A 22722-nucleotide genomic window follows, 5' to 3' on the forward strand; every position below is an offset into this window, starting at 1 on the left:
TAATCAATAAGATCATCGGTCTCCGTATCGTTTTTAAATAAATGCATTCGTTTCTGGCGGCATAATGCGCTTTAAAAGTTGAAAACGGATTGTCGCTTGAATACTATAAGTATGTGTATAGGTAGGTTAAATAAAAACGGGTAAATAATAAACGATAAAATTTGTATTTGGAAGCAGTTATAAAAAATATTATATTTCATTTAGATTTGTTTAGGTTTAGGCCATTAAAATAGTTCTTATGCACGCAATTGTATTACATAATATGTATAGTGTATCATATTCATTGCGTTATCTTCGTTAGTTTCATTGAAATTTTTATATAGCACGCGCTAAAAATAGATTTAGGTTAATTCTGTATATAATTGGCACTTAACTCATTTAAAATACATAAAAATATAAAATATAGTACACAAAACATCTTTAAAAATATGCAAAGGTTAATTTGGATAAAAGTATCAGGGTATATATATCAATAAATAAATCACGTTCATTCTAAATTGCCAAATAAAAACAACACACACGCGCCATTGCACATAAATTAATGGTTCAGTACGAATAAGTTGCAACCTCGTTTCCATCTATCCATCTGTCTCCATCATCATCACTTAATCACTTAATCATCACCCCTACGATCGATCACGCTAAACTGTGGCAGGTTGGGTGGAGGACTAGGGGCCGATGTGAGGGAATGTTGAGCATATAACTAGAACACTTATAAATCAACGACATCCTCCTTGGTGTAGGGCGAGTCTTTAAACATGCGTCTGGTCGCCATGCTCTGCTGCAGTTCTTCAACTAATGTCTCCTGTGGGGAAGTTGTAAAGTGTTACCATTATTATCAGTTTGTTTAAACAGGGTCTCAACAGGCAAACACAAACAAAATGAAGTATAGGCAACATGCGGCTTACTGGCTAGTGGACAGAACTTAACGACTACACACTAAGCAACAAATGCGGATGTTAGACGCACAGTATGAGCACCGAAATCAATGAATCAACGAGGCCACCAAATTTTGAAAGGTGATCCATGTAAGCTATCCCAAAGCAGCTCCAGTCTCAGAGTTCAAACCTCGAATAGCGTTGAGATCTCCTTGCCAGCTATCCGCTTCACACCACCGCTTTCTGCACAACTTCCAGATTTGCTTCCCAATTGGCCATTACGCATGCTTAGGATCTCATTGCTGATCAGACTCGCACATGCCTTGGCATGTTGTTTCTCGTGGCTGCTGGACGAGCTGCTCATGCTGCTGTGCTCTGTGACGGTCTCTGTGCTGCTAGTGCTGCTCGTCGAGCTCATGATTCTCGTTCGCGTCTGGCTCTGGTTTAATACTGTTGTCGATGTGTTAGAGGTCGTGGATGAGGTAACCGGACCACCATTGGAGGCGGACCCCGTGGATGAGGTGGTCGTGCGGGAACTTGCTGTGTTCAGCAGGGTTCTGGGCATAACGGCCGGTTTTAAGGGGAGTTCTTTACAATTAACGAGCACAACAAATCAATCAAAATATGAAAATAAACAAAATACATAAAAATAAAATCAAAACTAGTTGCATCACTACTGCTAAAAGCAAACTTAAGTACGGGCAGGCATTTTCAATAAACTTCTTTATCTCATGCTAATGCTTCAACTTACCCTTTCTATTAAGTCCCGCAGCTAGTTCTCGCACAGACTTCTTTTCTAGGGCACCTCCTCAAAGAAAGTTTATTTTCAATGAATTATAATGTTCTCAGTCAACTTTAAGGTGACTTACCTGGTGTAACAATGCTGCCACCGCCACCGGCTGATAAAGCTATTCCACCGCAGCTCGTACCAAAGGTCACTATCTCAACGTCATCTAAAATAACATTATTCTTATTTCTTGGCCTTTAATGTAGCCTATTAAATCCAACTACCTTCTTCCAGTTTGTCAGGCGTGGTCTTGCTGGATTCGTTACCATTGCCAGTAATGAGCTCTCCGCTTGCCTTTGGCTCGCTACCTACCACCGACCATGGTCGCGGCTTCTGCAGGATAATGGGCGTTCGCAAGATGCCATTGCCCGTCTTCACAATCACGCTACCGTCGCCAGTGGCATGATTCTTGATTGAATCGCTGCTGGGAGAACGTGTTTTATCCTCCCGGGCGGTAACTTTCAGAAAATTAGTGCTGGGCATGACCGGCTCATCAGCGCCACCAGTAGTACCCGAACCAGGTCCTCCTTCTGTTCGCATCTTGACCAGTGGCGATTTGCGTCCCACCAAAGGTGAATACTTTTCCAGATTGTCCGTGGAGCGTGATCGGGTAGCCCACGATGCACCTAAGATTGAGATGGTATAAAACAACATTTAGACCTGATGTCCATATTCTTTAGTTATGTTGCACTTACTCTTTAGCAAAGGTGACTGGCGCTCCAATTTGATTGGCCGGCGCTCCTCCAGAATCGGTGTGGTTTCCTCGGAGGTCATGTGTCCATTGCCATCACGGCTCATTGTAGGGCTGTCAACAAAAGACAACGAGCTGCATTCCTCCGATGTGGGCGAAACCAGCGGAGTCAGAGTGGTTGGAGTTACTGACCCGGGCCGAAAAAAGTGCTCCAGACCTTCGCCGATCTCTCTGTTGCCCCCGGCACACTCAGTACTGACTAAAGGACGCGTGGGTGCACGCGTCTTGGCTCGCTTTGGCCGACCTTTAACCAGGTGCTGCAGCTGGAAAGAGGCGCTTGGCAACTCCGTGATGGAGTCGCAGCACTCATCCACTCCCCCGTCGTCCATGGCCGAGATACTATCGGTCATGTTGGCGGCTCCCGCTAAAGCAGCTGCACCTGCAGCTGCACGGGCAGACAACTGGGAATTGGAGCGATGCGAGGAGGGCGACTCTAAAAGGTCAGGGAAGTGACCAAGGCTGAGATTCTCCACCACTGACTGGGGACGCACCTTCTTGGCCAAACTGCGTCGCTTGGTGGGCAAATGCGGGGTAGCCTGTTGGATGGTTAAGAACAGCATTAGGATGGGTTTGGTATGGATTGGTTATGTGATGCTTATGAGGCTTCATTTAGTGTGTGAAATAATGAAGATTGTTTTTGGTTTTTTGCGGGATATAAAAAAAAAAAACTACAAATCAAAACAGTCACAGAGATAGAACGTCTACAGAAACGAGCAGTCTACAAAGGGATAGGATTGAAGAAAAGATTTTTGAATTGTCTTTCCCAAAACAGGTTTAAAAACTTGCAAAGAAATAAGGAAGATATTCCGAACATCTTTCCAAATTCTTAACGATTGCCTTGGAAAAGATGTTATAGACTGATAGATAGACATAAGAACAAGACAAAAACTACTTACAAGGTTGAGATATTCCAATTTCTTTTTGTGTTTGTTTGGATTTTGAAATGCAATTATGTAAATGAGTTGGAGACAAGGTTTAATTATAGTATGTATAGAGAACGAGTACGAGTACGAATACGAGTATTTGCGATTTTGTACAATTGATTTTGGTTCGTTTTCGGTTTTGGTTGATGGTGATGATGAATGATGATCAGATCGGGGCAGGAAGACACGAGAAAAATAATGAGCATGAGCATTTGGTGTACACATTTAAGTAATTTATTAATGAGATTCGATGTGTGTATGTTGGGAAGTATAATGTGATGCATGTGGGGGCTCTTAAATTTTGCATGTGTCAACTACATCCAGCTAGTTGGATATGATATAAGTACTCTGTTTTACACATGAATATACTAAGCATATATGTATGTATGTGGTTGCGTGTATTTGGATATATGTGGGGTGTACGGTATATGACTGATATATCTTTTCGGCACTTGGCACTCTACTGTTCGCATATACTCTTTAACATATGATGTGATTATGGACTAATTCGTTTTATTTGGCTGATTTCGGAGGACTTTATTGCATCCACTTGGGTAGCGAGAGGTTTTCAACACTTACAGTGGGCGATTCCAAGCCCTGTTTGGGCAATATCGAGCCTCTTCCACCTGGTCGTATGATCAAACCATCCGCATCCTAAAACAGAAAAGGGAAACGACGTGTTCTTTAGTGTCTAGGTCCACTCTAAATAGTTGTTCGATTCGGCAACTCCCCAAAGTGGGTGAAATATTTGTAATCGAAGGTGCTGATAAGCAGAGCCAAAGAAGTAGCACCGCCGATCAAAACAACAACTGCCTCACTTTTGTGGGTCGCAGCGAAAGTGAACCCAGCCAAGAGGCTTAGGGCCATGACATCACACTTGTCATTAGCTGGGGCTGATAAGAGCTACCCACTCGATAGATCCGATCGAAACCCATATCGAATACGGAACTTACATGACTGGAGCGACTGCGCACGATGTCCGGCGTCTGCGGTTCGTCCAGCAGCACCGATGGCGACTCCGCGATGCCCATACCTCGGCGGTAGCGGGTCAAGGCCTCCAGCACCTCATCTGTGGCACGATCCGAGATGGCTGCGGCCAGAGATTGTTCAATCTCACTAAGGGAAGAGAGAAGATTTAGAATAGTAAACAAAAACCCAAAAATTAAAAATATACTTTTTATTAGCATGATCTTCTCTTTTCGCTTCTATGACTAACTCCTCCAAAGGCTCCTCATCGGGACACTCTCTATAAGCTGGACTTGTGCCAGACGACTTGGACTTCTTGCCACTAAAACAGCAACACAAAGTGCTCATAAAACCCATTTCCTCGAGAGACTTTTCCCCCAACAGCTGGAATCGAACTGAAGGGATGTGAGCTGTTCCCAACCAATAGCCACAGATAAACCTATTTTTGGCGTAACCCGTAATAGACGTGCTTGGCTTCGAAATCCCGGCCACAGTGGAAATGCATTCAGCTGTTTCTGGTTTTCGGTCTGTTGTTTTTAATCTTATCTAAGCGTTAGCTCTCTCGCCCATGTGTATATATGAATACCTAAATAAACAGACTTTTTAAACGCCCAGCGGAGCGAAAAGAGCGCAAAGAGAGCATCACATGAAGCTCGTTTTGGAAACAGAGAGATCATAAATAACCCAGAAATCTAGTGTTTGCTTTCGGTTCTCTTTCCATGCCTTTCATTCATGGCGATGTGCGAATTTTACTGCGAATTACCAGAAAAATAACAGAGATGTGTTGGGAATACCTAGGAGTCTTACTCATAATGTGTTCGTGTGTCTACTTTGTTTTGTTTTAACATCGTTTTGCCAACTCTATAAACATTTCCTATTACCACATATTCCTAAACCTCCATTATCGAAATTCAGTTAAGAGCTATAAATATTTGTAATCTAACTTTTCTTTATCTTCTCTAAGCTCATTATGTTTATACTTTTTGCATTTTTCTAATCGCTGCGACAAAACTCTCATCGAACGGGTCTTATAATGGCTTTCTCTCCTCTCACTTTTAGTTTCTTTTGGGGTAAAAGCTTTTAATAGCTGTATCGCTCATTTAAATAAACCTTTTACATTTCTCTGCAATATTCCCCCTATTAACTACTCTCTTAAATTTATTCATTAACTTTGATGAAACTCACCAAACTTTGTTCATGATCTCGCTGCCGGCGTTGTTGAGTAAACAGATCTGCAGAAATTCCTCAGGCACCACCAGACGCTCGGCGAGTCCTTTGCGGAGGTCCTGAACTACAATCTGGTTGCCCAAGGTCTTGGGACACTGCTCGATTCCAGTGCGCATCATAGTCTCCAGTGTCTCCTCCAGATAACTCTTGATTGTATAGCTCAGTTCACTGGCCACTCGGGTCAGCTTCATCTCGATGGGATGGCTTTCGTTGCGAACGGCCTCCTGCAGCTTGGGCATCAGTTGCTTGCAGTTTTCCGCGTCGGTTATCAATCGCTGCACCGCCGAAGCGGAATCACTGCCTCCCTTAGCCATAGAAATGGTGTCCTGTGTCTCGGCCACTAACTTATCCACCAGCTGGTGCGTGGAAGAAAGCATGAATCCGTGCTGCAGCCGAAATCCTTGGCCAGTCGCCCGCTTTAACCCGTTGCAATTGCGCTGCAGGAGCTCCTGCATCTTCCGCATTACCGCATCTGTCTTTTCGGGATGACTCTTTAGATGTGGAGCTATATCGAAGATGGGGAAGGGAATGGTGCGCATGCTGTGGTTATGCTCAAGAGCGTAGACGATGTCTGCATAGCCCTGCAGCGTTACTCCGTTTTTGTCCATGTAAATGGTGCGCAGCCGGTTATTGATTTGCAGAGCTTTGGCCAGAAGACGTGCCCCCACATCACCCATGAAGTTTCCACTGATGTCCAATTTCTGAAGACTTTGGTTGCTGCCCAGTGCGTTGATGAAGTCGTGCAGGTCGTGCTTAAGTTTGTTCTCAGAAAGTACCAGTTCGGCCAACGGAAAGTCGTCCTTCTGGATAAGGTTGACCAGCGCGTCCATTACTGTCGGAATGTGCTTTGGCTTCATGCCTGTGAGACTGCGGGTCATGTGCAGCGTCCGGATCGAGGGGTTCTTCGAAATGGCCGTTAGCACGGGTGCCAACTCAGCATCGAGATCTTCGAAATAAAATGAAATGCTTTTTAATCAACACTTAATTAAATTGCGCTCGACTTACTGTTATCGCTAATATCCAGGCTTTGCAGCACTCGCACTCCGTGAATGCAGGACTCCAGCACATGGGCTCCTTGGGCGCCTAGAGTATTGCTACTGAGATCCAGGTAAAGTCCAGCTGTTGACTCGTTGCAAGCAAGGCCAAGCAACAAGTTCTTAAGTGCCTCCATTGGCAGCTTACAACCGGCGATGTTAAGGTGCTTCAAACTGAAGGTGCTGGTGAAGAACTGCTTAAACGAAGGCGGTATCTCTTTGCCCTTTTTGGTGCTGAACGAGTTGTGCGAGACGTTCAGGTGGGCCAAATGCGTGGCACAGCCGCGCAACAGAGCTCCAAATAACTGCAAAACAAGTTATCCAAAGATGAACCCTTGAACTTGATAAGATCTTAGATTATCTCACATTTTCCAGCGTGATGTCAGTCGAGGCCAGGTCCAAGTGCTCCAGCACGTTGGGTTGCGCCAGGAAGTTGTGCAGATTCTGCAGAGAAAATATATATGTTAAACACATTATATAAGATCAGATTCAAAATACTTACGGTTATATCATCTTTGAGACTATTACCACTTAGGTCTAGATACGTGAGCGAATTAGAAATACTTTGATTGAGTGTCAGCGAGTGCGACATCTGGTTGACTCCCTTCGAAGTAAGTCCGCAGTGGGCCAAGGCCAGTTTGCATAGGCCCTTGGACACCTTGGCAATGGGCCCGGCCAGATGAATGGCACCTGATCCACAAAAATATGATACATTATTAGTCAAGCAGGAAACTCATAAACTCTTGTACAACCCAAATACAACGACTGTAAGATGAATGAAAAGCATGATCTTTATAGCCAATTCGAATACATAAAGATATGTTTTTCTAAAAGTTGAATTTTGTTAACATAGAGCAGAATGACTGATGACGAGAGTAAGAAAAAGTAAGGTAGAACCTTGTCGAATTAGTTTTGACTTGTGTGGCAATCGTTGACGACGAGAGGAATGGACTCGAGATCCATGGGAACAAAATCAATTTGGAGGCTTAACAATGGCCACACATGTCGGCAAATTATGTTGCAAACTTAGAGAAAATAACAAGAACAGTAACAGCAAAGTAGCAGTAACACAACAAAAATGCAATGTCTCAGATTGGTTTAGATGGCTGTGGTGCTATGGTGCTATGGTGTCTATTGGTGGCTGCAAACCTTGTACAATCTTTCCAAATAGGGCGCACAATGAACTTGCTCCTACACAAATCACAAATCAAAATGGCAAACCGACAAATGACAAAACACGGAGACGGTGGGAAGAGAAACGATAGCAGAGAGGTAGACAAGAATTGGATTAATTGGATTACACGAGGCGGGTCTCGATTACAACTCGATGTCTGTTTGGGGGCAGCGTTGTCACCGGGGGCAGGGCGGTTGATTGGCATCCAGGGACTTGAGTACGCACCTTTATCCTCAATTATATTGTGGCTCAGATCGATGGTGCGAATGGCGGGATTGCTATTCGTTATCACAGATATCGATAACTTGTTCAGGAAATCCCATCTGCAAAGAAGATAAGATTAATTAGAATATTTGGCAGCCCTACTAGAATCTATTCCTATGCCCACCTTAAGCCCAATGCTTCCAAATGCAGCTCTTCCAGCCACATCGAACGCTTAAGGACGTGCAGGATGCGTTCCAGGGTCTCGTGGGACAACCGCATGTGGGCTGCCTTCAACCCACGAAAAAACGTATTGTACTCCAGAGCCGAAACGATGGCCATCAAGTCTCTGAAATAAATAAACAATAAAATTAGATTTTAATTATTTATGCATTTTTAATGACAAACTCACTTTGGTTCCAGGTGGTCAAAGTCGCGCAGGTTCAGGACTCGCGTGTCGTGTGACAGATAGATGGTGTCCACATCCCAGGCCACCTCCTCGCGATACGGAACGCCGTGGAAATCGCACATGCAGGCATATTGGGCACTGAATCCCCCACAAGGACCCACATTTCGCGGATCAGAAGGTCGGAATTCCTCGGAGAATACGGTCTCCCGTTCCGGAGGCTGTATATCGATCTGAAAGAGAGGAACCCGAAAAACCAGTTCAATGACCTGATGTAAAAATTCGTTTAAAAAGTTCTAAGAGGCCGTCCTAAGGTCTCGAGAGCCCGCCTTTGTTGTGTTGCTGAAGTTGACCAACTTGAAGAACAATGCAAAGTTTTCGGACTGCCTGCTAAACTCCTCGAAAACTGTTTCTCTTGCCGGTTTTCCTTTACAATCTGCTTAAACTTAATCTCGCATTTAACACTCTTGCTGAATGTGAGTTTTGATGGCTACATTTCAAGGCGTCAACCTGATGACGCCCGGGTCGCGTGCCCTGCGGCAATTATCCAAGCCATGTAGCTTCAATTGTTGCTGCCACTTTCCAGTGGAATTGCTAGATAAAAGTCGCAAAACAACAACAATGGGCTGGGGGACCTATGGAACTATGGTCGTAGGTGCTTCGTGGGCGGATCTCAGGCGATTTGCATAAACATACCCAGCATAATTTACGACAAACCCGGGCCAGGAACATTACAAATGCATTGAATTATTAACCCCAACTTGAGCAGATGACGACGTTTATGCACTTACGGTCTAATTGGACAAGGGGCGGGGGTGGCATGCTGACACAGTGGGTGAGATGCCTCATATGAGCATGTCCCCATGTTTCGATGTACCCACAACAGATACACACAATTGCTCACTAAATATTTAATTAAACATTAATTAAAGCCAGACGTGAGTCAGTGGGCGAGAAGCGGTCGATACTGCACCACTCAACGGGACTCAGTGGGTTAAAGAGATGGGAAATAATTTCAATATAACTCTTTAGAACTCTACACATGCGTAGAAAATGAATAAAATTAAGTTGGTATAAATCCAACTTAGCTGTTTGAAAGTAGTTACTTAGTTTTACTATATATCTCCCTGCTTTATCCTTTAAACATCGTAAAAATCTAATGTTCTGATTTAACTTAATCTATATCTGTTTTAAATATTCCCTTTTAACCCTTTTTAACTTTGAATGAACTTACCTTTCGGATAATGTATTTTAGAGGAACTGTTGGGAATATCTGCTTGATGGCCGAGGCCAGATCGTTCAGAATGACATCAGCGTTCTGCAGAATGAACACAGCCGAAATGGGGATAATTACATATAGAACATTACAGATAATAACCAGTAAGCGGTTTTGCCTTACCGAGCTGAAATTGCCCGCATCGCCGGTAGTAACGAACGAGTATGGTCGATCGCTGGTGACAATGGCAAAGTGGGTGGGCTTCTTGCTTTCGACGCCCACAATGTCCAGGTAGTGGAAATGGCATTCGATCTAAGGGTAAGTAATTTTGTAATTAATTAAGCTGTAATAATTAAAATAGAGACATGGAATTCACCTTGGTGGGCACTTTGGCACTGAGCAAATATACCCTCACGGGAGTAAAAACCTGCGAAAAGAAAGAGAAGGTGGAAAAAACATGAGTGAAAAGTGTTGTAATTGGCAAAGGAAACACAGGCCAGACATGCGTGCCAACATGCTTGGCTAATAATTCAAGGGGATTCAAGGGGGGCAGGCAGGAGACCATTCTTCAGACAGTCAGTGGAGTGTAACTCCATTATCACGAGAACCGGAGACTCAAAACTCAATTTGGCCGGCCTTTGTCTAGCGGGCATTGATTGGGAAAAGTTCGCTGCTTTTAATGGCAAATCAAAGTGCGTTGAGTAATTCATTTAGCCTCTCAAATGCATAGCCCAACAGCAACTTGAGTTGGCTTGGAGGAGGAGAATGAAGAGTTGGCCCCATCGACTTTGGTAATTGGACACTTTGTCTCTGCCACCTTGTAAGCCGCTTGCACAAATCAATTTTCCAGCTATGTGCGCTCTCCAAGCGGCCGTACAAGTGGCCAGGAATGAAATTAGCATAGTCCAGCCCCAAGGGAATGCCCAGGTGGGAGAAAAGTCGTGCCCCTTCGCCGCTAAGTATGCTATAAAATATCAATTACGGCTCTGGGCCAGTTGCTCGCCTACGGGTATTTTCAAATCGGTTGCCCCCATCGGAATGTTGTAGAGGTTTAGCTAATAGACTAGTTAGACTGTGTAATACTATGAGCTCTGGGGTGTACAGTGCGTTTCGTTGGTATACGTTTCGTAAAGAATATAGCAACAAAGTGGAATTTTGTTTATAATTTCATAGAAGAATAATGGAATAATTACTGGTAAGTAGTATTGAAAAGATAATAAGGATGATTATTTGTGTTACTTTTCACTTTAATAGATTTGCGAACTATTTACAACCTTCATGGAAACTATTTATATATTTATTCGAAATTATTTTAAAGAATGTTATTGTATAGTCGGTATTTCAACTCATTTTTATCAACAGCTCCGACGTGGGAATTTATGAATTTATTCATGAGAATTTTATGCTTATGATTAGGGACATTGATAAGCCCAACTTTAGTTTCCGCACAGACGTACTTCCAAGAATCCATTAAAGTCAAATATTTGTTGAAAACTAGCCACATTTACATAATTCTTTCTAATTTTATCTGAATTTGTTAGTTTTTTTTTTTTTATGAAAACCTTTTTAAAAGGCAAATTTGACACACAATTACAAGGAATTCGCGAGCCAAGGCTGCAAATATTCATTACTTTAATGGCACTTTAGGCGAAACGGTAGCCTCTTTCGAATTTGAGGCAATTAGGCTGCTGGGGGATGCAATTTCCAGACACAAATTGGACCACTGACCGCCCGCAGATGCGGCAATTTGAATCTGTGCCGCTGACAGACGGCGTCTGCTGCTGGCCGTCATCAGATCTGGACTCCCGAAGATCTGACGTAGCTGGCAGCAGGCCGAAAGCTAGGCCAATTAGCCAGGCTTCGAGAGGGTAGGGAGGAATGGGGAATTCACTTACCAGAACACGATTCTCCGTCTTATCGCCTTTTGTCTCCAATTTGACCATATACTTGACGAGTATCTTTGTGTGGCGACCCAGTATGGATTTGACGCTTTCTGCAAAGAGATAATCGGAGAGGAGGAGCTTGAGAATCGGAATGAGAACGAAGATCGCTTGGAGACAGAACGGAAATGCAATTAAAAGCCCCAGTGCCAGTTGCGTTCCCCGTTGAATTAGTCACATCCGAGGTCGAGACAAGTCGCTCTCGAAAACTGCGTCTTACGATAACGATGCGAAATTTAATCACTTTAAAACAAAGGTTTTTAAAAACATTCCAGCTTGATATTACTTACTCATTTTATGTGCGATTATGCTTAATATTAAGCAATTAAAATAATTTTCTTAATAATCTTAATAGTTGTATAACAACTTTTCATGAAAACTAAATGGGGTACAAAGTGCGAAACGTAAAATCCCTTTAAAAGCTGATTTATTTGAATTTATTTAACTTTTCTGTTCAGCTCAGTTTTATGGTTGTAACACTTTCAGTCATATTTCTCACTGTGCACAGCTGCATATCTATATATATATGAATGACATTATTATATGTATATCAAACTTTGGGGCTTTGTTGTGCATGCCAAACTCGAGTATTATATCACTGCCTACTGGCTGGCAGTAACGACGAATTGATTCAAACGTATTCAAACGAAACACGTAGAGGCAATTTTCAGGCGATAACACCCTTGATGCTTCTTCCCGTTAACCTCCCATCGGCATATAGCCCCGATTCCCTGATTCCCCCAATCCAAAGCGATAGCTACTTAGCATATACTCTGTACTCTCTTTTCTTTGTGCACACACGCCAGCGATGACGAATTATTTAGAGGGAGATATGTGTTTATATGGGGAAATGGCTGAGGTTAGGCGAGCGAAGGCCCCCGTGGGGTTGACATTATTATGTCATGCTAGAGGCATGTCAGATTCCCAGGCACCTACAACATAAACCCGAGAGTTATGACTCCCCGTCTGGGCATGCCAGCAAAAAGGAATGAGAAAGGACTTGGGGCACCAGAAATAACAGGCAAGTGCCAAAGGGGATACGGAATTGAAATGTCGAAAATTCTGAATGGCGGCAAGGTTATCATGCATAACTGCCACGCCCATCACGCTTTTGGTCCCCACAAAATGCTCATGTCTATACCCTAAAAGAGAGTATATACAACCGCTCCTTCAGCTTAATTTAGCCTAAAAACTATTATTTATTTTAAATTTATTTTTAAGACTGTAAATACAAATACAAATCATACTAAAAAGATAAGATTACGTGCTTGATAAAATTGATATTAAGACATAATATTGGAGCCTTTCCTTAAAATCAGTAGGAATGTAAAAGGGTAGGGCCCAAGAACAAGCTGATGAATCAGAACGCAGAATTTCTCAAGCAATTACCAAAATGCTTAGGGAGTGAAAAGCTAGAGGGGGAAATGCGACCATTAGCTTGACAATGGATTTGCATAAAGTGGGCCATAAACATAGCTGCGGGGCACACTCAATCCTGACCACACTCAAGCAAAACCCCACAAACGGAGCCAAAATAAATAAAGCGACAGTTTGTCTTTATGGCCCACCACAACAGAGTGCGCGGTTTGGGGAGTGGGTGACTATGATAATGAGTGCCAATTGCGCGTTATGGCCAAAATAGATTGTTAAGACGTTTCGGCACGCACGATACATAACGCACACCCAGTAGTAGTGTGATAAAAATCAAGCGGGCATAATCAACAACAGCCCACTGATTCTCTCTTAATTATATAGCTCAAGCGCGTCGAAATGTGAATGAACTTGGCCAGAGAAAACTACACTGCAGATGTGTTTCTGTGAGCTATGAACTTTGGGTGGCACTGTGTCAATATCGTGCGGAAGAGCTACCAACGAAGCTATCCACCCAAACGGAAATTACAGAACTTTTCATGCTCTTCCTCAAAGTGTCAACTGTATTTGTTTTGTTATCTGATTACAAAGTCCACTGCATAAACCCTCAATCCCCTGATATAAAGACGCAATCCACACACGAATGAGGTCAGAGTCTTTGTTATAAAGAACCAATTCATTTTCGTTTTTCTAAGAAAGCACTTCTGGATTTTCGTGTCATTTGAATTATTTACAAGGTCACTCAAATTTCTCTTTGACTAATATAACTAATTAATTCATTTTCCGAGAAGTAAAAACATATTTTGTTAACCATCTGATTTCCCAAAGAAGTAAAGTTAAAGTTTTGAATTAATTTCAATACCAGGGAAATGACTCACTTAAATCTAGGAAAAACTGAACTATAACATTTTATTTTTCAATTGATATGCCACAGCCAGTCATATTTCTGAAATACCCCGCCTTATGAGGTCACAATTACAACTTACAAGTTTGGCTGACAAGTCGGTAGAAGACGAGCTGCCATCAGGGCGAAAGAGATGGCAAAAAGTGCAAACATTGAACTCTGACGAGGGCGTGGATGTTTACCTGTACATCAATACACCTGAGCTTGGCTCATCGCTTGATACTTGCCATTGGAATGGGTCACATTTTGTCTGGCATTTGACTGCTGCATCGGGTTGCAACTTCTTTGGCCATGATTACCTGTCTGCACCGGACATTGTCAGTCCGTTTCTGTCGCGACTCTATTTCCTACTGAAGGAAATTTGATTTTAATTGGCTTTTGTGGTTATTTCGTTCAGTGGCCACGATTATGTCGCCAAATTACATCTCAAAATGAAGAAGTACACGTTGCAAAACTACTCTAAGCTATGAGTATTGTTTTGCTTTGGAAATTGATATAATTGGGCTTGATAATTTTAACAAGCAAACAAATTTTATACTATATATATTATATAAAACAATTTACCATATTTACTATATGTTTGGACTAAATAAATAACTTTTGTTAAACAAAATAATACAAATATGGAAATATTTCTTTTGTTTGCTTAAAATTAGAATGTTTAATCTCAACTATGACCATATGGAACTTTCAAAATTGACATTTTCCGATTGCCTATGTATATTTTGCTTCAGGGTTCAAAGAACTGATACTCGAAAAGTTAGTCAAAAAAGTTTCCACTTGGCTGGGAACCTGCAGGCGGCAGGCGGCAGGCAGAGACATAGCCATTGACAACAATCTAAGCTGGCATAAAAGCCAACGAGTGTGACCCAATTCTGAGCATTTTTCCACTTTTTCTACATTTTGCAGCTGCAAAGCTCAGCACAATGCCAGAGATTACACGAGTTCAAAATACTCCACAGCCAGATACAATGTGTATCTGTATCTGCGAGTGCGGGCGGGCGAGTGAGTGAGTGTGTAGGTGCATGTGTCATCTCTGTCCACAGCGCCTTTTCGTTTAGCACCGTGTTTGTAGTTGCTGTTTTCAATCTGTAGCTCGCATTGTTTGCTGCAAAGTGTACACTTTCCACACGCTGCTGGTTCTAATGGCCGTCATCGTTGCCTATGCAAATACAAAGGCTGTCAAAACTAGTCGGCAAACAAATAAATAGGAGCACCGAAGTGGACAGCGAGCCATTTCCCAGTTTGACAGCAATTGACCAGGGGGCTTGCGGAGGATTTATGACAGTGAGAAAGGTGCCTACACTGGGAATATTAACGTTAAGTTTTCGGCATTAAATATAATATAATAATCGAATCCAATCTTAAATCTCGAAAAGAACTTTTAATTAGAAGTAAGCCTAGTAAAAGATCTGTATATGAAAGTCAATTGTGTTTGAATTTCGGCAAATTTATCTTTGGGAAGTCAATCTCCAGTAAGTAATAACCCGAAATATGAGTACAACAATAACGCTCAGCTAACGGAAAACGCTTTAATGTTTTTTTTAATGTTTTCTTTTTGAAGAAGAAATCAAAGACAACAATGGCAAGGCCTCTGCCGCGGTTGGCTTCTCTGCCGCCGCACAAAAGAAAGTTAAACGAAGATTTTTATTTTCGTTTTCTTTGCTCAAAAGTTGCGATTACTTTACGTTATGTTAATTATATTTGCACAATGGAGCAGGCAGTCACAAAACCCCTAAAAAGTGGGAGGGCGAAAGCAGCTGCATTTGTTCAGCGATAACAGAAATGCAAACTACAAACTTTTGCAGCTTTTAAGCGATATCAACCCGTTTTTGAGGTCACTTCCCATGAAAATGTTGCAATCGAAGTGTTTTGGCTCCTGTCAGATAAAGTAAACAAATAAACAAGTCTCAATTCGTTGCCTGTGAGTCACAATTGTTGATCTAATTGTTCTTAACAAGTTGAGGCGACCAATTGTGGGCGTGGCAGGTGACGAGTTTAATTCGCTTGACCTCAAAACGCAATTTATTGTGCGAAATTTTCGTTCGGAGTAATAGAAAGCGACAGGTTCAGGTTCTCCTACGACTCGAGAGCTCTCTCCCTGTATCGCTCTCTGGCAGGCCATTCCCCTCTCGCTCTGGCCGAAAAGAAGTGGGCCAAAAGCAGCTGGCCAAAAGATATGGAGGAGATGGGGAAGGGGAGCGGGGACTTTCAGCCAGGTCAGGGATGCGAGCGGCGTCATTAACGTCACTTCTTGGGTGACACAATTTCACCAAACATCGCAGATGCAGAAAGAGAGGGGCTTACAGCCGGCGAAAGAGAGGGGTGAACACCTAGCGAGAGAGAGGGGAGACATTCGCATTTGGCTATTGGAAAATGGAGCACATGAGCGTGTTTCGGCTTTTGTGAATTCTGCGTGCGTTCGTCGGTTCTTTCTTTCTTTTTGTATTATCATTTTTTTAATGGCTTTCCGAGATGTTGTCAAACTAGTTTCCCCAAATCAGGTGAAAAATATATACACGCGGTGCCACTAATGAGCAGCGAGGATATGTGGGGCAAAGGTATCACGGTGAATGGGAGCAACTCGAAAAGCGAGAGTGAAATGGCGCCAGAGAACATTTATAGGTCACTGGAAATAAAAACAGAAGCTGGGCGCTGGAGAGCATTAAATATGTATGTACTGCGATTAAATGTGCGCGCTAATTGCGAACAATTTGCCACTTAGTTGCATGGCAAATGGTCGGCACTTAATTGCTGGCATAAATTATCGACCGGCTCATTGATATCCACTGGATAGCTGCTCTCTATAACTGGGTCATCCATAGGTCAGCCGTGTGGCATCGGCTTTTGCGAAACCTGCAAATTGGGGCAATCGTCCAAAAGCTTTTGTTTCCAACTTTCAGAGTTTATATAACATTTGAATCGCTTTGCATTTTACACTTTTCTCTGGGAATTTTCTCACACACATCTCAACGTGGTAATCAATTTTATTGCGTCCACTTTAGGAAGGTCAAACGATTTGAATCCGCATTTTCAATTTCGCAGCCACAGGGCAAGACAGCCTATTGTGAACCCTACTTTATATTCAGGTTAATGGAAGAATAGCTTTGGGGTTACATAAGTGTGTATAGGATATGGCATTAACTATAAGAATACATATTTGCTTAACCTAAGGCCACTTTATTGTTGATTACATTTGAAGAATCACATTCCTTGATATTGTTTCTTCTTTTCATAAAACAGTTTACTTGGAACTTGGAATTTATGGCAGCTCACTTTCATCATAAGATTTGTTTGTATGGAAATAATATAAAGATTATACATTAAGGGTATTTCCATTTCGGAATTTCCTTTATACATTTGATAAATTATATTACTTTCTGCCTATCAATCTGAGAAATAAAAAATGCTATTTATTTTAATCACAAAATAACAAAAATGGTCATGAATACCGCATAAAATATCTAGCCAAAGTTTAATGGGTAACCCACTCCTCCATTATTTCCATTTATGGCTACAGTAGATCACGAGGAAGTCTCACTACGCACACACTAATTTCATTTGTTTATTTGCCTTATTGCATATATAGTGCGTACTTATGTATATTGGATTGCAAAACAACGAGTGGGGCCTCGAGGGCTTTACAATGTTCGCCTATGGGGAATTGTCTTCTGGATGAGCAAGTGCAGTCGATCCGCTCGAGATAGGCCTTTGAAGGCAGGCCAAACAAACAAGTAAACAAACAAAGAGAGTCGGCCGCAACAGGGAGAATAACAACAGCGACGAGAAACCATCAATAAACTTTCAACAAGTCAATTTCCGTTGAGCAAGGTGCGGTCTGAGGCGTAGGCCCACGGGGGAGTACAACAAACTTTATGAAGTGCAAAATGGTCTGAGCAATCACACCTGACTGAAAGCCAAAACCAGAGATCGATAGCCGGCGATCGATAGCAGTGCTGTCGGCTTTTTGAAAGGCGAACAGATCTGTCATTAATGAAGCGGTTAGGGCAATAAAAATCAGCTTGCTCAACAAAGAGATATGCCTATATATAAAGACGTTGAATAAGATTAAACATTTGCATTTGGATAAACTTCAGAGGCAAGATATTATATGATAAGCGAACCTTATTTATAAGCATGAAAGTGATCGATTGTTTATAAAAGAGTATGGTAAATCATAATGAATGTTAAAGAATAGATAATCAAAAACCTTCCGCAACACAATTTTTACATTCTATTAGGTTACTTCAAAATATAAAAAACTTCACTACACAATTAATGTATTTCATGGAAATAATAAGTAGAAAGTCTTATAAGATATTTTATGGCAAATTAGATTTTAAAAATAAAGCCAGATATAGCTAAACTGTTAGCTCTGATTGCGAGTCAGAAGTTGGGGAGTGGAGCGGCGATATGGAACCGCCGCATGAGTCATATGGTAAGTAAACAAATGAAGTTACAGCACCACCCATCCCAGAGTACCGCCGGTCCGAGGTGATCTTCTATTGCTCACCTTTATCGCGATTCTGCTTGACCACGTCCCGTATCTGCAGCTCGATGATGCGGCGCAGGTACTGGTCAATGTGACTCATCATCTCCGTCGTGTACATTTCACCTATACGCTCACTAACGGTTCCCAATAATGCCGACACCCGTAATTACAATTATCGGGCAACGATGTGATGATATATATGTGCCTATAAAACGGAAGGCAGGCGGCGCGCGCTCTTAACGGATTTGCATGTCAGGCCAATGCCAAATAGCCTTGGTAGTACGCTGCCGCTTTGAGAAGGCAGGCCAGGCACCGAACGCGGCGATTTCAGAACTGAACGCTGATAATAACAATCGTCTTATCGGCCTATTGTAGACTTATCAGTGGTGAGAGAGCAAAAGAATTTGAGCAAAAAGTGGGAGAACTTAAGAATTCGCTGATAGCTTTACAGGGTGATCAGTTGATGATCTATACTCAGAAAAAGTATGTTGAATACATCATGATCTTAAAGATCCAACCTATTTGAATCACTAAATTGAATCTTAACATTATTAATATGGTATAATTAAAATTCAATTATGGCTCGACAAATGAAGCAATCACTCATAGAAATACATTTGTCAGGAAAAGCAAAAGCCAATTAGTTGAGAAAATAATACATAATGAAGTAATAAAAACAAGAACGATTATTGCATACAAATTATTCAAACCAAACTTATTGACATAAATATTTCCCTTCATTTCGCAGTAACAATTTAAAATAAAAAATACTTATTGTCGATTAACCAATAAAAACTGTTGGTCGAAGCTCAATTGTTGATTAAATCGTTCGCCATCCCATTCGATTGCAGTGCAATCTTTATTACTATGCGTTTTTTGTGCACCCCGCCTTAAAGTTCCTATACACTTTCCTATCTTAAAGACGATTTCGGTACGCTGTCCCCTGTAATGCCGAGGGCCACCGACTTGGTAGATGATTTATGAGGACCATTGAGGGCGACAGGTGTCCAAACACTAAAAATTAAATTAAATAAACAAGAAGAGAAGCCGAGCCAAGCGAAGACAGCAACAGGGAAGATAATAACAACAGAACCCCGACCAAATTGCATAAATCAGACAGCCGATCGCGCCCATTATATAATGCCCAATTCAGTTTCGGGTGCAGCCACCGCCACCGCCATCGCCTTTGAGGCAAATCGAGTTTATTTTGGACAGCCAACTGGAACCGGAGCAGCGGCAACCAGCGAAGAGATCATAAATAAAATTGTCAATGCTCAATTTGGAGCGAGTGCTCCAGATTCCGACGGATTCCCCTGCAGTTGCAGCTGCCATGGAAATTGAAATATTTTATAAATGATGGGCATTGAGGTGATTGTGCAAGTCCCCGCCCACTTAATCAGAGTACGTTAATTGGCAGACGGGAAGCAAACTCCGTTCTGGAGTGGAAATAGGACAGAACAACCAGCCGGAGATGGATGGCTATGACAGGTAGAGCATACAAACAGGTAACACAAACAAACCAGGTTGTGAGCAAACAAACAACGAAGGTGTCAACGCCCACACCTGGGTAAAGGAGTCAGGAATGGGACATCTGAAGCTTGGAGCTAGGAGCAGGAACTGAACTGACGGAGGAGCTGCTGTTCCTGTCACTGCACTCAAATTAAATTACTCAGCTCGGCGACGAGTTGGGGTTAAATTCCTAGGGACAGGCACAGTGGATTGGCCCAGCAAAGGATTATGTACACGTAAAAATTATTAAGTCATCAAAATCAGTGCCAGTTGTCAAAAAAGTATAACAAATAAAATTATTTGAGCATTCTGACTAAATCTACGTTCTAGAGCGGATTAGAGTTTATGTTTAACGAATCACTATTAGGCACTGTTACTTTAAACTTGATCCTTAACTGCATATTAAAAATAAATTTGTGAGTACCTTCTAGAGATTTAAGTTTTTTTGAACCAAACATTTTGTTTGATATTTGAACCAACTTTTGTTTTACACGTGCTCTCTTAGAGCAAAATTCCTTTTGATCACTTGAAGCGAACATTTTGAAGTGGGTTAAAATCATTACCAGGCTTTGTTATTAAAACGGAATATATGTGAAACAAAGATATGTTATCAGCCAATGAACTGTATTTATGTTCATTTCAAATGAAATCCAGCCATTTTCAAATATAAAAGCTTACTGTTATCAGTGATTGTTCGGGGAATTTAGTGAAAAAGATGAAAAACCTACATTAAGCCGAAAACAAAGCAAGTGGAGCAGTAACTCTTTCCGGATTTCCCCTCGTTTTGGAGCCAATGTGGATGTGCTGCGCAGATGACTGCGATTGGGCCAGACACCTGTCATGGGGCATTACGCGGTCTGCATGCCGCCGTTGAGTGATTCGGCTTTTGTCAAATTGGTTTTCACGCCCTGCGAAGATGCCTACGGGCCAACCGGCCAAGCAGTAACCGATTTCCGTAGAAACCAGAACATTAATTGGTAACCATGTGGCTTGTTTGTTGAGGAATAATGCTCGCTAGCTGCGATTGAACAATGAGTTTGTTTATTTACAGTGCCGCCTCATTCACTGATATCAATATCGGGCTTTGAATGTCACTTATATGGAAACCCTCGCTGACTTACTGTTGTTTACTGACTCTACTTATGCACTGTTTCCTATTTTTATATTAGCTTATCGCCCGCGGTCTGATGGGATTTACACTTTCTGACTTTGTGTTTTCTTTCAGCTCAATTAAATATCACGAAATCTTCAGATGAACATTCATTACTTGAGTCTGCATTTACTTTGCGAAAATGTTATTACTTTAGTTCATTTTATTAAAGATATAAATTCTTGTAAAAATCTTACTATGACACCGTCTTCTCTTTATGTAAACTTAAGTAATTTACAGTTTTTCTTTATAAGCAATGATCATTTTCATTTAAATCTTTAATTTCAGATGCGACAATTCTTGTAATTTAAAAGTCTTCATAAAATAATCTATTATTTATTATTATTCATATGTTATATATTTCTCTTTTATGATACATTTTGAGTATTTATTTGCTTTAAATTATGGTTTTTAAGTTCTAAGCAATTCATCTAAGTAAGTTTTGATCCTAAGAAGTTTGAATGACTTTGATGGCAAAGCCTGGGTTAAAAATGCAGTGATTTCAAAACTGTAAGGGATGGGAGTTTCCCTGTGGGTTGGTGGGTGACAGTGTGTGTGGGGTGTTTCTGTGTGTTTGGGGTGTCGCATTAAAGAAAAACGGAAGCCGGCGGCCCAAACAGAAAAGTAAAGAGCGAAAACAAAACGCCAACGTTTTGGAGGGGATGCATCTGCATTTGTTTTTGTTCATGCGTTTTCCAAAACAAAGAACGGTAAGAGTTGGGGGCGGGATGAGGTGGGGAAAGGAGACGAGAGAAAAAGAGAGTGGGAGAAGGGGGAGGGAGAGAGAGCGAGCGAGCGAGCATTACTCACCGTTGAGGTCCTTGGTTAATTGCGAGCGCGTCGACATTTTGTCTTCCGAAATGCGAAATTCTGCGGCGAAAGCTGGGTGAAAATGAAGTCAAACAGGAATAACCAGGAAAAGGGCCAAAACGGAATTGGCTTAAAGCGGCTGTTTTCGTTGCTGCTGATGTTGTTGTTTTTGGTACTGCCGCTGCTTCTTCTGCTGCTGGTTATGTTGGTGGTGGTTCGATTTCAATCCTGACACGCCTTGCAGCCCGAAACTGGATTTTTGAGCTGCTCCCGCACTAAAAATCGCCCATCGGACATTCCGCCTTCTTTCCCATTTTCTCGTTTAAATTTCTTGTTTTTGTATTTTTTAGCGAACTCTTTTTATTTTTCCAGGCAATTTTTATTCACATTATTTGCACACACACGCAGGATTTTCGTTTCGGTTTTCACGCGTTTTCCACCCTCGTCGTGGGTCGGAAAACGGAAAATTCACTGAGACGCCGCAGCACAGACAGCAGTTGGCTTTTCCTCCGGCACTTTGGCTTAAATTGTGCCGTTTTCCTTGCGAATGTATCACTTTTCCACTGAATTCACAAGCTTATTTGTGTATATTCGCTTTTCGTTTCACTTCTCCTTCAGTACTCGGCCTTTTTCGTTTTCGATTGAAAAAATATCAAATTCTGAGAGAAGTGCTGTTTGGACCGGCGCGTCTTTAATTTATGACTAACTTATTCAGGCAAAGCAAAGCTAGTCTGCGAATATTGCTTAAAAATTAATAAACACTCGATCCGCAAACCAGCCAGTTTCGGTTTCAGTTTTGACTCAGTGTGGCCAGAATCTTGCAGTGGGGCCATTCCAGGTTTTTTGTGGCGTTAACAGTGGGAATTTTTCGCATCACAATTAACAGCGAGATATGTTGGCACTTTATCTTTTTTATAGTTAGATTTATATATTTAATATTTTTGGCCATCTGTAATTTTAAATTCTTTCCTTTTTCATCAATC

General features: G+C 41.8%; 1 protein-coding gene across 10 annotated transcripts; it reads right to left on the minus strand.

Annotated features, from left to right (window-relative positions):
- Window positions 1-148: 148 nt before the first annotated feature.
- Window positions 149-22722, minus strand: LOC108112689 (F-actin-uncapping protein LRRC16A). Of its 10 annotated transcripts, none has more exons than XM_017222882.1 (22): window positions 21740-22722; window positions 11459-11556; window positions 9940-9990; window positions 9747-9875; window positions 9582-9665; window positions 8354-8580; window positions 8129-8290; window positions 7966-8063; window positions 7716-7757; window positions 7069-7256; window positions 6933-7010; window positions 6538-6871; window positions 5491-6478; window positions 4293-4455; window positions 3919-3993; window positions 3313-3333; window positions 2361-2952; window positions 1890-2291; window positions 1748-1831; window positions 1630-1686; window positions 1069-1466; window positions 149-805 (listed from the first exon to the last, which is right to left on the minus strand). In XM_017222882.1, the coding sequence occupies exons 1-22, from the start codon at window positions 21774-21776 to the stop codon at window positions 713-715; spliced, it is 4401 nt and encodes a 1466-aa protein (XP_017078371.1). In that variant the 5' UTR covers window positions 21777-22722; the 3' UTR covers window positions 149-712. The 10 variants fall into 10 exon arrangements, 9 of the variants coding, with proteins under 9 accessions (XP_017078371.1, XP_017078372.1, XP_017078373.1 ...); XM_017222883.1 differs by having other exon boundaries at window positions 1630-1683; window positions 21740-22721; XR_001772665.1 differs by having other exon boundaries at window positions 715-805; window positions 970-1466.

Source organism: Drosophila eugracilis, unplaced genomic scaffold (genome assembly GCF_018153835.1).
Source record: "Drosophila eugracilis isolate 14026-0451.02 unplaced genomic scaffold, ASM1815383v1 contig_90, whole genome shotgun sequence".
Taxonomy (NCBI): domain Eukaryota; kingdom Metazoa; phylum Arthropoda; class Insecta; order Diptera; family Drosophilidae; genus Drosophila; species Drosophila eugracilis.